Source organism: Typopeltis vanoorti, chromosome 24 (genome assembly GCF_054136105.1).
Source record: "Typopeltis vanoorti isolate ZY-2024b chromosome 24, IOZ_Tvanoo_1.0, whole genome shotgun sequence".
In the NCBI taxonomy this organism is placed as follows: Eukaryota; Metazoa; Arthropoda; class Arachnida; order Uropygi; family Thelyphonidae; genus Typopeltis; species Typopeltis vanoorti.
In genome coordinates, this window is record NC_143572.1 from 60,623,257 (window position 1) to 60,639,903 (window position 16,647).

The 16,647-nt window shown below is 37.2% G+C and overlaps 1 protein-coding gene across 3 annotated transcripts in view; it reads left to right on the forward strand.

Annotated features, from left to right (window-relative positions):
* The window catches only part of CycC (cyclin C), a 251,500-nt gene that overhangs the window by 219,543 nt on the left and 15,310 nt on the right, over nt 1-16,647 (forward strand). For all 3 annotated transcript variants that reach the window (XM_090414047.1, XM_090414045.1, XM_090414046.1), the window contains exon 9: nt 15,414-15,493. In XM_090414047.1, coding sequence (XP_090270173.1) covers nt 15,414-15,493 — 80 coding nt within the window. The remainder of the gene's footprint in view (nt 1-15,413; nt 15,494-16,647) is intronic.

Consider the following 16,647-nt stretch of genomic DNA (forward strand, 5'->3'; position numbering starts at 1 on the left):
AACCACAATGTAAAATGATGGTACAATCTGACAGAATTTTATGCTCACTGGGGTGTCGCCTGGTTAAACAAGGCCCGTATTGTTTTCGTCAGGCAATCAGGGTGAACAGCACAAAATCAGCTACCATAACACATCCAAACTCAAAATCAGCAGAGTTTAAGATTAATACTAACAACGTAAACATCAATGGAAAAGAAATGGGACTAAGCAGAAGAATAGAATAAGTACCAGATCAACATATTAGTCATGACTGAAACAAATAAGATAAAAACAGGTGAGATCTTTCTAAGCAACAAATACAGAATGCAAGCAATAACATTCAGGGAAAAGAGGGAGTAGCTAAATTATTCAACACTAGATATGAGGAGAATCTTCTTGAATGGCAGTCAGTATCAAATAGAATGATGTGGGCAAATATCAGAATGGAGAACTGGACAATGAGACTTATTTGTGCTTATGGTCCCACAGAACATTCTACAAAGGAAGAAGTGGAGGAATTTTTTGAGGCATTAGAGAAGGCAGCTGGCACAATGAAAAGGGAAAAGTTGTTCCTTGTTGGAGATCTAAACAGCAGAATATGAAATGATTATCAGACTGTACAGATAGAAATGTTTGGGGAAAAAAATTTGGAGAAAAGCACAAAGCTAATAATAATGGTAAATGCCTGCTGGATTTCTGTTCAGGACATGAATTAGTTATTACTAATACCATGTTCCAGCATAAAAATGTACACAAATTTACATGGAAAGAAGATGCAAGAAATAAGGAGTCTCATTGACTATGTTATAGTTGATAGCAATGTTTTCCCACTGAGTCAGGACTCAAACATATACAGAGGATTTGAAATAGGAAGTGATCACTATTTAGTTTTGAGCAGGATGAAATTGAATTTCATAGTGAAAAGAAGAGTATGTAAAAAAAGTTTTAAAATGAATCAAGGTCGAGCAGCTTTCAGAGATGAACTATAGACTCAAAATAGACAAACATCATTGAAGAAAAAATGAAAGAATTTGAAAACAAGAATGAAACCTTGGAGATTCACTGGCAAATCTTAAAGAAGACATGATTGATTCAGCCAGAGAGACATGTGATGAGGTTGTCTGTAAGGAAAGAAAAAAATCAGAACTCCATGGTGGACTCAGAAAATTAAAGAGACAGTGAAGGAAAAGAAGAAAGCATATTGAAAGTTCCTGGCAAGTAAGTCAGCTTGTGCTCTTAGAGAATATAGAGAAAAATGTAAGAAAGTGAAGCAGTGTGTAAAACTATCTAAACAAAAGTCATGGAAATACTTTGGTACAATATTCTAGATGTCTACTCAACGAAACAGTGTCAGCATGGTGGTAGAAAACTCTCAATCCAGTCAGGAATACGTCTCCATACTTGAAGTAGAAAAAATATGGACACATGAAATCTGGAAAGGCAGTTGGAGTAGATGAAACTTGACTTGAAATGCTCATATATTGAAGTATAAACATTTTACAGTTGCTGCATTGCATAATTCAGAAGGCCTGATTAGAGAGTCGAATCCCAGATGATTGGAACAGAGCTATTATAGTACCCATCTATAAAAAGGGAAACAAAACAATGTTAGAATTACAGAGGATTTCCCTAGTGAGTGTTTCAGGTAACATATATGCCAGTATATTTGAAAAGAAGAGTAAGAAAGAAAAATTGAGGAACAGATACCTGAAGAAGAACAAGTCGGATTCAGGCCAAAAAGTTGATAAATCTTGAGGATATAACAAGAATTTGTATTTAAGTTTTGCTGATATGGAAAGGACATTATAATACAGTTCCAAGGAAAAAGTTCTTCAAAATGCTACAGTTATATGGTGTAAATGGGACATATCAAGCAATACATTTGAAAATATCAGCTGCATTGTGAATGGTGAACCTATAGAATAAGTAAAACATTTCAGCTATTTAGGCACAATGTTTAGTGAAGATGGCAAATTAAAAATGGAAATAGACAACAGAATTAGTAAAGTTGGTATGGTAGGAAGTCAGCTGAATAAATTTATGTGGTATAAAGAAATTAATCATCATCATCAAATTCCTGGCATGTACCCTCAAGGGGTGTACAGGATATGATAGTACTACATGAAAAATTTACATCAATAAAACTGGTTTGAATACTGTCTTGTATACAGCTAATTTAGTGTTCTGACTAATTTCTCCTTATTCCATATGAATTTATTCAATTGACTTTCTACCATACCAGCGTTGTTGATTCTGTTGTCTGTTTCCATATTTAATTTACCATCTTCACTAAAAATCGTGCCTAAGTAGCTGAAATATTTTGCTTGTTCTATAGGTTCTCCATTCACAATGCAGTTGACATTTTCAATGATTTGGCCTATTTTCATTGTCTTTGTCTTCTTATTGCTTCTTATTTGTCTTCATACCATATTTATTACAACAGTTATTCATTTTAGTCAGGGAATCTTGCAGACTTGTAGTGGATTTATTTAGAAGTATAACATCGGCTGCATAAAGCAAAGTTCGGAAGATGGTTTAACATTAAACCATATTCCTTCAATTCTAACTGCTGACTTACAACTCAAATAAAGACTAAGTATTGCTTGATATAATGCCCCATGGACACCATATAACGCTAGCATATTGAATAGCTTCTCTCTTGGCACCTTGTCATATGCCTTTTCCAGATCTACAAGAACTTAAATACAGATCTTTGTTATATTCCCATGATTTCTCAACTATTTGTTGTAAAGTAAAGTTCTGATCCTGACAGCCTCTATTTGGCCTGAATCCAGCTTGTTCTTCACCAAGCTTTTCTTCCACAATTCTTCTTAACCGTTTCTCAAGTATACTTGCATAAATTTTACCAGGAACACTCGGTAGGGATATGCCTCTGTAGTTCTCACATTCATTTTTATTTCCCTTTTTATATATGGGTACTATGAGAGCTCTACCCCAATCATCTGGAATTTGTACCTCTGTAAAGGCTTTCTGAACTATGCAGTGCAGCCACTGTAGGACTTTTATACCTCCATACTTCAACATTTCTGGTTGAATATTATCTACTCCTGCTGCCTTTCCACATTTCAGGCTTTTGATGGCTTTTTCTACTTCAAATATGGATATGTATTCCTGACTGCATGCCTGTTGAGTGTTTTTTATCACTTTGCTATCACTGCTTGTTTCATTTAGCAATTTTTTGAAGTAATTACTCTATACTTCAAGGATATCTTTTTCTCCAGTTTTCATGTCACCTTTATCATCTCTAACCATCTCTTCAATAAATAATTGAAGAAGCCCATTTCTGAGCTTCTTCAATTTTATTGAATTGCATTTATATGACATGCTAAATAAATGCAATATTTATTTAGCATATGACATAATAAAGACACATGACATCAGAATATATAAATACATATTTGTGCAGACAATAAAAATGATACAAGTAATGCACATATACAAATATCAGGATAAAATTTTAAGTCTAGTTCAGGTATATATAGCCAATCAAGAGCTGAAGGATCTGCCTCAAAAAAGTCTCTCAGGTCACCAGGGTAGGCTGTTATGCTGCAGTCTTCCACAATGTGCCGGATGATTTGGTTTATGGCTATACAGTCGCATTGGGGTGTAGGTGATCTTCCCCACTTGTGTAAGCTGTTTGCACAGATACCATGTCCTGTGCGTATCCTATTTAGGCTTTTCCATAGATAACGTGGAAGCTCAATCCCTTTCGGATTTTGGTTGGGAAGGATATACTTGTTTAAGTCTGTGGTGATTTTTCTTTCCAAGTGTCTAGCCATTTCAAATTAACATTAAAATTACTATTTACTAGTTCTTCAGCCAGTATTAGTGGAGGACGTCGGGATTTAAGGCGATTCATATTTATATATGGGAGGTCTTCATGTATCGGCAACAGGAGATTGCTGTTTATTTTTTGTATTCTTTTACTAGAGCATTTTGTTGCGCAGGTTGGGTGGTGCAATATTGCTCAAAGTTGGAAGCCAGTAGAGGGGAGTGGATTTGACACAACCTGTTATTGTCCTCATCGCTGCATTTATTTGCGTGGCAATTTTCTTGATATGAGAACTGTTTAGCCATACGTGAACAATATTCTGCTGCAGAGTAGACTAAGGCCAACGTGGAGTATCGCAGTGTAATAGCAGAAGAACCCCATGTAGAACCACACAGTTTTTGTATGATGTCATTACGGGTTCTGATCTTTAAAGAGAGATTCTCCAGATGTTTTTTGAAAGATAGTGTTCTATCCTATCTTTCAAAAGACATCTGGAGAAGTATACAACCTCCAGAATATCTTGCCACCTTTGTGATATTTATTTTTTTCTAAGTTCTTACCAAAGTCTTCTCATGACTTTTGTTTAGTTAGTTTTAGTCAGTGTTTAGCTTTCTTACATTTGTTTCTGTATTCTCTAAGAGCACAAGCTGACTTATATGCCAGGAACTTTTGATATGCCTTCTTCTTTGCTTTCACTGTCTCTTTAACTTCCTGTGTCCACCATGGAGTTCTGATTTTTCTCTCCATGCAGATAACCTCACCAAATGCATCTCTGGCTGAATTAATCAGGATTTTCTTCAAGGCTTGCCACTGAATCTCCAAGGTTTGGTTTCTGTTCTCAAATTCTTTCATTTTTTTTCAATAATCCTTTGCGTATTTTAGTCTACATTTCACATCTGAGAGCTGCTCAACTTTTATTCGCTTTAAAACTTTCTTACATATTATTCTTTTCAATATGAAATTCAATTTTATCCTGCTCAAGATTAAATAGTGATCACTTCCAATTTCAAATCCTCTGTAGATTCTGGTTCCTGCACCAGGGAGAAAACATCATTATTGACAATAACATAGTCAATGAGACTTTTTTTATTCCTTTCCTCTTCTCTCCATGTGAATTTGTGCACATATTCATGTTGGAACATGGTGTTAGTAATAACCAGTCCATGTCCTCAGAAGAAATCCAACATGTACTTGCCATTATTATTAGTTTTGCTCTTTTCTCCAAATTTTCCCAAAATATTTTTGTATGTCTGACAATCATTCCTACTCTGCTATTTAGATCCCCAACAAGGACCGTTTCCTTTTTGTGTCAGTTGCTTTCTCTAAAGCCTCAAAAAATTCCTCCACTTCTTCCTTAGTAGAACCTTCTGTGGGACCATAGGCAGAAATAAGTCTTGTTGTCCAGTTCTCCATTCTGATATTTGCACACATCACTATACTTGAGACTGGCTGCCATTCAAGAAGATAGCCTCGTATTTAGTGTTTAATACTATGGCTACTCCTTCTTTTCCTTGATTGTGATTGCCTGAATATAACATTTTGCATTTATTTCTCAGAAAGATTTCTCACCAGTTTTTGTCTTTTTTGTTTCAGTCATCCCTATTATGTCGATCTAGTACTTATCTAATTCCTCAGCTAGCTCCATTTCTCTGCCATTCCAACTTCTTATGTTGATAGTACTGATCTTTAACTCTGCAGATGCTGAGTTGGGGTGTGTTTTCAGATTTGTTCCAGTAGCTGACTTGTCGCTGTTTGCCCTGGTTCCCTGGCAAAAACAACGGGGGCCTTCTTTAACCGGGCGATGCCCCACCCGACATGAAATTCTGCCATGTTGTACCATCATTTTATATTTTGGTTTAAGCCAATAAGAATACAATTTGGTTGGCTAAATCCCAAATTGCCAGCCCATCCTCGTTTGTTCAGTATCCAGGTAGATACCTAACAGGGTGCACCACGAGAAGGTGAGGATTGGACATTAGGTCAGAAGCCCTGGTCGGTTCTCTGCATTCCTTTAAAGGCTATGTGGAGGTCTCCTCTTAGTTATACAGCTTTGACCCTTAAGCACCCCTTTAATGAAACACTAAATTAGCTGTATACAAGACAGTGTTCAAACCAGTTTTAACTTATGGATCTGAGAACTGGATTAGAAATAAAATACTTCATCAAAGACTCGCACCCTCTGATATGAGAATTCTGAGTAAGATTAGTGGAGCGAACAGATAGCGTGAATGGCAGTACCACATTAAAAATGAGGATATTAGGAAAGAAGTTGATGTTGTTAGCATTCAGTAATGTGTTAGTAGAGCTGATCTCATGTGATATTGTCACTTAAACAGACAGGGAGAGGAAAGATTAACAAAACAAGTGTTCTTTGCCAGGTTAGCAGGAAATAGACCCAGAGGAAGACCAAGATGTAGAATAGACTAATACAGTAAAAAAGTTCCTTAAAATATAGAAATATAAGATCTGATTATGTTGGAGTTTTGACAGCTAGCAGATTAATTTGGAAGAAAATTGTTGCTCAGTTACTAATGGTATAACCTTTTCACGTTTTTCACTATTATAATTATCCATGTACACCCATGGAGTGTACATATCAGGAATTTGATGATGATACACACACACACACATACACGAGGTGCATCCAGAAAGTAAGATCCAGTCAAGAAATAAAAAAAATAATAAAAAAAAAAAAAAAACTAGTAGAAAATTAAAAATGATTTATTGTATAATAAAATACAGTCATACCCTGACTTATGCGGTTTCTTACATGTACGTATTTCCATCCCGCCTCACCATTAGTCATATCTTTCAGGTGCCGGCTGCATTCGCCAGTGTCGCACATGCTGTGAACAAGCACTGTGTTTTGCACGGTCTCCATTCATACATGATTTTTATAGTCTACAAACCTTGCTATTGTTTAATGTCCTCATTTTTTATGTGATAAAAATTTTATCACACAAAAAATAATGTTATCCAAAAGAAGCAAGTCCAATTCTTCTACAGCTAGCAAGAAAAGAAAAACATTGACTTTGGAAACAAAACTCAACATTATTAAGGATTTTGAATGCGGTATGAAAATTTGTGAGCTAGCAAAGAAGTTCGATCTACAGGAATCCACAGTAAGAATAATCATAAAAGAAAGGTTTACAGATTTTGGAGGACATAGAGTCTAATGAGGAACGAATTGTAGCCACAAGGCAAGGAATAAAAAAATCATTAGCTTGCTATGAAGAAATTTTGCGTGACAAGAAAAAGACATTATGCCGTCAGACGAATCTATTAGATTTTATGAAACCATCGACATCGAAATAACTTTCTTTTTTTTATGTACAAGAAACTACAATTATGATTATATTTCTTAAAAAATATAGGTGTTTTTGTAAACCTTTGGTCCCAATTGTATGTTTGTATATATAAATTACATGCAAATTATACCTCGAGTTACGCGAATTCGACTTACGCGCTTTTTGTTGGTCCTACCTACCACGTAACTTCGGGGTTTTACTGTATTGGCAACTATGTGGAAAAATAAAGTACATACATACTTTATTTTTCTACATAGTTGCCATTGACTTTCAGTCATTTTTGGTATTGTGGCGCCAGCTTCTCCATACTCTCGTTCAAAGTGCAGAGATGGGAGCCACTGCTTCATATGCAGAAACAAGAGATAGTCTAGGTGCAACGTTGGGGCTAAATAGTGAATAGGCAAAAAGTTCCCATTCAAACTTCTGAATTTTCCAGACAGTTCGAGCTACAGTGTGAACTTGCATGTCATTATGCAAAAGCACAACCCCTGATGACAACATTCCTCATCTTTTGTTTTGAATTGCTCGTGTGAGTTTCTTCAGCATTTCACAATATGCAAGAGCATTAATTTTGGTCCCTCGGTGAAGAAAATTAACAAGCAAGAACCCTTTTCAGTCCTCCCAAAATCCATAAACATCTATGGATTTTTGTACATAGATGTTTATGTACAAAATCCACGTTTTGTCACCAGGCACAATGCGAGAAAAAAAGTTCGTCTCCTTTCATAATGCCTCAAAAATTTTAAACAGCATAAATGTTGTTGTTTATGCATATTGGCCAGCATTTTTTTTGGGACTCATCTGGCACATAATTTCTTATATCCCCGCTTTTCTGTCACAATTTCGTGAATGATAGCATTAAACTTCCAGTATTTCAAAAGAAAGTTCCATAATTTTGAAACAATGATTCTCATGAAGTTTCCTTTTCATTCTTTATACCAAATCGTCTGTCACCACACTTGGCTTGCCACTGCACTCTTCATTGTGAAAAATTGTGCCCTTCTTTAAACAAATGAAACCATTGTCTAACCTTACCGTCACTCATTATGTTAGACCCATAATCCTTACACAGTTGTTAGTGAATTTCTGCAGTATTATTGTTTTCTGCCAACAAAAACCGTATCACACCACACTCCTCGTAATTGTGATAAAAAAATCCTTGGTAGGATTTTTTTTTATTGCAGCACTCATTCTAAATTATTCTAGAAGATAACAAACATAATATGAGGAAAGTAAAATGCTCAACAGCTAGCTAATAAGTCACTCTCTGCTACCATGCATACGTGATCCCTCTTCCCATATCTTATTTGGCAGTAAATTCTGAATGGACCTTACTTTCTTGATGTGTTTTGTGTGTGTGTGTGTGTGTGTGTATGAGGGGGGGGGTCTGAAAAGTTCTGTTTTAAACCTCTAGAAAAAATTATATTAAAGCAATTGATATAACCACAAGAAAGAAAATATGAAGATATAAGAACATAAGTTACCTTCATAATTCTGTTACTAGTAGGTTCTTTCTTGTGGTTATATCAGTTATTACTTTAATATCATTTGTCTAGGTGTTTATCAGAACTTTCCAGACCCCCCCATATATATATATATATATAAACACACACACACACACACACACACACAAATCCATCCAATTTTGAAAATATGGAAAATAACAATAAAACAAAGTATCTAGTTAGCTAGGTGAACTGTCATCGGGACAGTTCTGTGTGCAGATGGTCAGATTATGTTATTAATGCTAATGAGGATGACACAGAAAGTCAGTTTATGAATTTAGCAATATAAGCCAGCAGTACAGTCTAAAGATTTCAAAAAAGAAAATAAATTATGACATTTAAAGGCAGAGGTCATATTAGATCAGAAATAGTCATAGAAGATAAAGTGCGATAGTTTAATTATATAGGTTGCGTAATAGATGAAAAAAAATAAACTCCAGAAAATCTATGGAACTCAACAAGATGAGAAACCCAAATTACATTTTATAAAGCAGTGGCCACTACCACTCTGTTATATAGTTTGGAAATATGGACTTTAAAAAGAAATATTGAAAAAGAAAAGAATATAAAAAAGAATATTGAAAAAGCAGCAAAAATGAGATTTTTAAGAATGCTTAAAGGTGCACGAAAAATAATAACATTAGAAGAGAGCTAGGTATTATAATTTAAATGAAAAGATCACAACCAATATATATAGAGAGAGAAATGGAAAGAGCATTTATATGGGATGAAAAGATATGGACTGACCAATAGAAGTGAATAAATATAGAACAAAGGGAAAAAGAGAGAGGGGGAAGTAGAAGCGGCTCTGAAGAGATCACCAGTTATCCAGATTTTTTGTCCAGGGGCACTGAATATAAGGAAGAGTATATATGATTTTCCATTTATATATGGATTTGGATTCTTCAAGAATCAAAAACAGATTTTTTGTGTCTCTCTCTCTTCCACCCATAATACAATAACACATACATACATCTTCAAGGCCCACCTTTCCTAATTGGGTTGTGGGAGCAACAGCTGCAAGAGGAACTTCCAATGGTCACGATCCTCTGCCACCAAGGTCAGGTGTTCTGGTGGGATTCCCAAAAGTGTCCACCTAAGGTTTTGGATATAATATATCCAGCGAGCCCTTGGCCTTCCACGTGGCCTCCCACCCTCTGGCTTGGCAAAGGGCCTGCTGAGGGAGCCTCTCTTGTGGCATTCTGACCAGGTGCCCGTACCAACGTAACTGTGATCTCTCAACACGGAGAAGCAGCAGTTAAGTATTGAGGGTTTCCCGAATTGCAGAGCTTCTGACTCTGTCAAGTCTTGTCGGGCCCGCAACCCCTCGAAGGAACCTCATTTCAGCCGCTTGGATTCGTGTCCGCATTCTTTCGGTCATTACCCAACTCTCATGACCATAGATGAAGATGGGGACATAGACTGTATTGAAGACAGCCAGCTTTGCCTTCTAGTTTAACTCCCGCAATATTGAGCTTGCTAAGCCAATTTGAGTATCTAGCTCTACGTCCCATTTTCCATCATTCGTGAATATGGACCCAAGGTATTTAAACTTCTCAACCTGCCTCATTGGGACTCCACTTACATTTAGAGTGCACTGGAATGGTTGTCTTGAGACCACAAATGTTTCAGTTTTGGCCACACTGATCTTCATTCCGGCATCTGCACAAACAGCTACAAACCTATCCAGGGTCTGCTGGAGGTCATCTGTGGAAGAGCTGAGCAGAACTAGGTCATCTGCAAAAAGCAGACATCCAATGCTACATCTTCCAATTCTGACACACTCACTGCCTCGGCTGTGCCTATCAATCCAGTCCATAAATATTATGAAAAGGAGGGGTGACAGAACACACCCTTGGCGGAAGCCAACGGAGACTGTGAAAGGTTCAGGCTTTGTGCTATTTACCCTGACACAAAACTGTGGGCATTCATACAGGGACTTGATGGCAGCTAATAGTTGGCCATCCACTTCATACTCCTGTACTACTTGCCAAAGCTTATCCCGAGGAACCCGGTCATATGCCTTCTCCAAGCCCACAAAACGTGTAGACATTCTTGGCATATTCCCAAGATTTCTCAAAGACTTGCCTTAAAGTGAAGATTTGGTCAGTTGTGCTTCTACCAGGATGAAAGCCACATTGTTCTTCCTGGAACTTTGACTCAACTATGCTCCTGCACCATCTTTTCAAGCACTTAGCACACACTTTCCCAGGCAGGCTGAGCAGAGAGATGCCACGATAGTTACTGCAATCCTTCTGGTCTCCCTTCTTAAAGACTGGTATTATTATGCCTGTCTGCCATTTCTTTGGTGCCCGCCCAGATATCCAAGCAGCCTGACACACTCGAGTCAGCCAGAGAACACCGTCTCGATTTAAGGCTTTTAGCATTTCGGGCCGAATTTCATCATCGCCAGCAGCCTTTCCTGATTTTAGTGATTTTATTGCTAAATGGACCTCTTCTGCTGTGAGACTAGTCATTGCCCCGATCTGCACCTCTTGGATGTCCACAACTGCTGGGCCACCCGGGTTAAGAAGGCTCTCAAAGTATTCCCTCCTTCTGTGGAGGATATCCTTCTCGGTTGTTAAAAGTGCACCATCAGAGGCCTTAATTGCCCTTGCTGTGCACGATTTCCTCCCTCGAAGGCGGCAGATGGTCTGCCAGAATACTTTGTTTGCATTTGCATAGGATGAGTCTAATCTTTCTCCAAAGGATTCCCAAGCCTTCTGCTTTGCGGTCTTTACTGCCTCAGCAGCAGCTTGTCATGCCTCAGCATACTGCAAATGCATCTCAGGTGACCTGACTCTAAGCCATGTTAGGTAGGACTCCTTTTTTGCCCGGACAGTTTTTTGGACTTCTTGGTTCCACCAAGGTGTCCTTTTCTCACTGCCCGTTGCCACGCTGAGCCACTTTCTGCCACACCATGAGAGTGCAGAGGTAGTGATAGCTGTTCTGAACAGCTTCCACTCCTCCTCAATATCTGCAGTATGCTTGGGAATCTCTTTGAACTTGGAGGAAATGTCATCTGCAAAATCCTTCCTCACAGCCTCATTTTCCAACGTCTCCTATTTCACGCGGTATAGCTGCTTAGGCCTACCAGCGTTGATGGTAGCATCTGGTTTCTGAAGCCGTAGAGTGCACACAACAAGGTGGTGGTCAGTTGACAGTTCTGCCCCTCTTCTCACACGAACGTCCAACACTGAGGAAAATAGGTCTGCTGACATGGACTGGTGGCGTGACATGACATGGTGGCAGACATGGACTGATTCCATGTCTGCCACCCTGTCAAAAGTAGCATCCACTTCCTCTAGGAAGGCAGAGCATTCTGACTCCAGATTAGGTGCATAGGCTTGCACCACAGCCATATCATGGTTTTTCATCTGAATCCTTAATACACATACCCATCCTCCCAATGGGATCCACTCAGCAACACAATCTGACAGCTGGGGGCTTGTGAGTATCCCCACACCCACCTAAGCAGACATTGTCAGGCTCACACCAGAGTAGTAGAGCTTCCATCCCTTATCCAGGTCGACAGTTCCAGAGCCTCTCCTCTTGGTCGAAGAAAGCCCGACTAAGTCTAGCCGGTAGCGCTTGACTTCCTCAACCAGTTCCAATTCCTTCCCTGTCAGAGAGAAGATGTTCCAGTTGCCTAAAGCCATAGTCTGGTGCTGTTGTTGTTGCCATTTCCGTCCTTTTGCAGAACCATTTATTTGCGCTGCCCCTAAACACCTCCCCAAACGGGTAGCGGGCCCATTGATAGTTTCCTCTAGCAGAGTGCTGAGAAGTGGTGTCTAAGGGAGACTGTAACATATTTTTCAAACGGGTTCCTCTGCCTAAAACCCGAACGCATCCCTCGGTAACTCGCGTGACAGACGATGCGGTATGAACATTTTTTGATGGCCTGATCTTGTTACAGTGTTTGATAATGTCCTGTTAGCACAAGATGAAATGACACAGCAAAATAGGAAAGATTCCCCTCGAATACTCTAATTTTTACATGATCCAGAAACCCTGCTTTAGAGACACAAACATGGAAATTTTTCAAGGCACTTCAGGTCTCTAATAAGTGGGACAGCAGTCTCACACCATGCTATGAAATTCATCCTCTACTTAGTCAATCACAAACCTGCACCTGCTGGTCAAGAGCTATGTTTAGTTACTTAAATATAAAGAGCCAATAGGCTTCATTTCGGTGATATAAACATTATTTAAATTAAGGGGATATTAAATCCTACATTGTTTTTAAATCGAATAAGAAACTCAAAGATTGGAATCAGAAAGTTTCACACCGATACTTTTATAGTAAACTATAAAAGTATTGGCGATTACTAGTGTGAGCTAATGCAAGTAGTCCTAGTACGTAGTACAATCTCGGGCAACACGCAGCAAATGTGGTAAAGTTCTGATCGCTATTCTTGGTGTTTACCATAATGTAATAACAGCATACATTTCCTAGGAAATGTATGCTGTTATTACATTATGGTGGGAGGTCACTACCCAGACCGGTTACTTGCATTAGCTCACGCTAGTAATCGCCGATACTTTTATAGTTTACTATATTCGGCATGAAACTCTCTGATTCCAATTAATTAAAAGAAACACATGTATTAACCACAGTGAAAATTATTTAATTGTAAATATTTCATCCTAAGTATCTTAGGACATCATTAGTACAGTAGTTTTAAACAATAATAGGAATAACATACAGTTAGGGTGCATGATTACAATAGAATCTCATTAAATGTGCATAACGTGTTACAGTAGTACAGAAAAAAAAAAAAAAAAAAACGTCATCTTTTCTTTGGATGTGTAAATCAAAAAGGGAGATACCCTGTGGAGATTCTTTTTCTAAGGTAAAGTTGATGCGATGATGAAGAAGGTTAATTTTATCTAGAAACAGTTGTAATTCATGTTCGGGATGATCCATCACAACGTGGTTCCATCACCACGTCTGTCTTTTGCAAGTCTACGTTCTCAAGTCACTACATTCACAATTCTTCTGCTCATCATCCATCTCAGAAATCTGGCATTATTAAATCACTATTTTCCAGAGCACACAAATTCTGCTCCTCTGAAGAATCTTTAAACCAAGAATTAGAAGTAATCAAAAATACAGCCATCCTAAATGGATATAATCCTAAAACAACTCAAAAAATCATCAGTAGTCACTTCTCCACACATCAAACCAGACAGGAAGAAGTCCATAGGATTCCCATACCTTACGTTAAAGGCATCTCAGAATGTCTTTCTAAAATTATGAAGAAATATAATTTTGCCACTACTTACAAACCTATCAACCAAATTTACAACTTGTTACCTTCTCCTAAGGACAAACGCTCACCTTTGATGTTGCCTGGCGTTTATGAGATTCCATGCTCATGCAAATTATCTTACTTTGGACAGACAGGTAGGTCTGTTCAGAAACGCATCTCGGAACATCAAGACCACATTCGTCTTTTTAAACCGCAGAAATCTGGCCTCTCTCAACACGGAATTGAAAATCCAAACCATAGGATCCATTGGGAAAAGTCTAAACTTTTACATAGATCGTTATATAAACATGAACGTTTATACAAAGAAAGTTCTGAAGCCCTACTACACAGACCAAACTTAAACCGCAACGACGTTCTTACTATTCCTCAAGTATGGGAAATTGTCATACAAAATTGTGTTAAATAATTTTTTTTTTTTTTTTTTGTACTACTGTAGCACGTTAAATGAGATTCTATTGTAATCATGCACCCTAACTATGTTATTCCTATTATTGTTTAAAACTACTGTACTGATGATGTCCTAAGATACTTAGGATGAAATATTTACAATTAAATAATTTTCACTGTGGTTAATACGTGTGTTTCTTTTAATTATGATTGCACCACAGGTTTCGTTATTTAAAAAAAAAAAAAAAAAAATCTCTGATTCCAATCTTTGAGTTTCTTATTCGGTTTTAAAACAATGTGGGATTTAATATCCCCTTAATTTAAATAATGTTTATATCGCGAAATGAAGCCTATTGGCTCTTTATAACTTAATGGTTATAAAGAGCCAATAAATAAGGTTATAAATGGTTATATAAGTAACTTAATGGTTGCACCTTTTTGACAACTCGTATAGCATAGTATATAAGTTCTTTTCACTATACCCTTTGGTATCTATTTGGTCTAGCTACTCACTGATAAAGCATCAAAAAAGGCTGAAACCGGTCTGGGTAGTGACCTCCCACGATAATGTAATAACAGCATACATTTCCTAGGAAATGTGTTTTTACATTATGGAAAATACTAAGAATAGCAATCAGAACTTTACCACCTTTGCTGCGAGTTGCCCGAGATTGTACTACGTACTAGGACTACTTGCATTAGCTCACACTAGTAATCGCTGATACTTTTATAGTTTACTATATTCGGCATGAAACTCGCTGATTACAATCTTTGAGTTTCTTATTCGGTTTTAAAACAATGTGGGATTTAATATCCCCTTAATTTAAATAAGCTATGTTTAGATTTGGAATTTGATTCCATTTTGGAAAACAATCACCAATAAATGGAAAACAACAGAATTAAGGCTGCCTATATTTTTTCTGTAAGATGACGAAAAAGAAGTGGCTGTTTTACCATACTCTAAATGCTCTTCCCCCATTTTCACAAACAAAATTTCTAGAAAAATTCATGTGTCACATCTTTGATTAAAAATGTTTTCAGAAGATGATTTATTAGTGCTTAACAGATGTTGCATATGTGAAAATTAGTGTTATTTATTTATTGCTTTTCTTAGGTTTTCTGTAGATAGACATATTTACATCCTTCTGCTTTTTGCTTGCTTTTCTAGCCTGTCTACATATGGCTTGTGTTATATTGGGAAAAGATTGTAAACAGTGGTTTGCTGAATTGAATGCTGATATGGAAAAGGTTTGTATTCAAAATACTATTTTGAATGTAGTTGCCTTGCTTATTTAGACATCAGTGTGTACATAATGTGGATTTAGTTGATCTAAAATAGCGCTGCAGTATATTTTGGTCTTTAACTACAAATTTACTTTCCAAAAAAGTTTTCTTTGTGTGTAGTTCTAATTTTTTAAATGTAAATGTAGTAAATCACATATTACTGTAGTAGACTCACAAGGAGACCAGATTAATAGTTCATTATAAAGAAATAGAGGTGCTTAAGAGTCAAAGCTGGATAACTGGGAGGAAACATCCACATAGCCTCTTAAGGAATGAGGAAAACTGACCATGGTCAGTCCACCCTCATCTTCTCATAATGCACCCCCCATTACAAGGTAACTACTGAATGATATAATCACGTAATCACAAGAAAGATATTTATTTAACCAAATATTTCGGTCTGGAAATAGCAGACCATCGTCGGTGGTATTACAAGAACAGTTTAAAAAATATACAAGCTAGAATACTAACAATAGATCGTTGAAATTAGAACATGCCGCGTGATGTTATATCACTAAGTATGAAACGAAATATTTTGAAGTAGAAACATGATTGAATTTGCTATAAAAAAAAAAAAAAAAAAAAAAAAAAAAAAAAAAAAAAAAAAAAAAAATTAATGAGTAATCTTGATTAGGCTTTCCCAGATTTTTGATATAGATATGCAGTCATTACGATTCAGGTTGGGATGATGGAGCAAGGCCTCCACGCTTTCCTTGAACAAACGTTCGAACCTATAACGGGATCTATGTAAGAGGCGCGTTTTGGACCAAAGGATGCTGTGGTCAGTTTCAATCCCGTGTTGAGCCAAACCAGACTTTTCAGGTTTATTGTGAAGAATGGATGATTGATGTTCTTGGATTCTTTTTTCAAGAGAACGTCCAGTCTGTCCAAAGTAAGAGAGATCACAGTTGCAAGGAATTTGATAAACTCCAGGAAGAGATAAAGTTGAGCGTTTGTCTTTAGGAGAAGGAAAATGAGAAGACAATTTGTTAATAGGAGAATACGTAGCTGTTAAATCATATTTCTTCAAAATTCTTGCGATAGGTTCTGAAATACCGGAGATATAAGGAATAGGTACTCGACGTATTGAATCTTTGTTGTTTTGTGGAGGATTATAA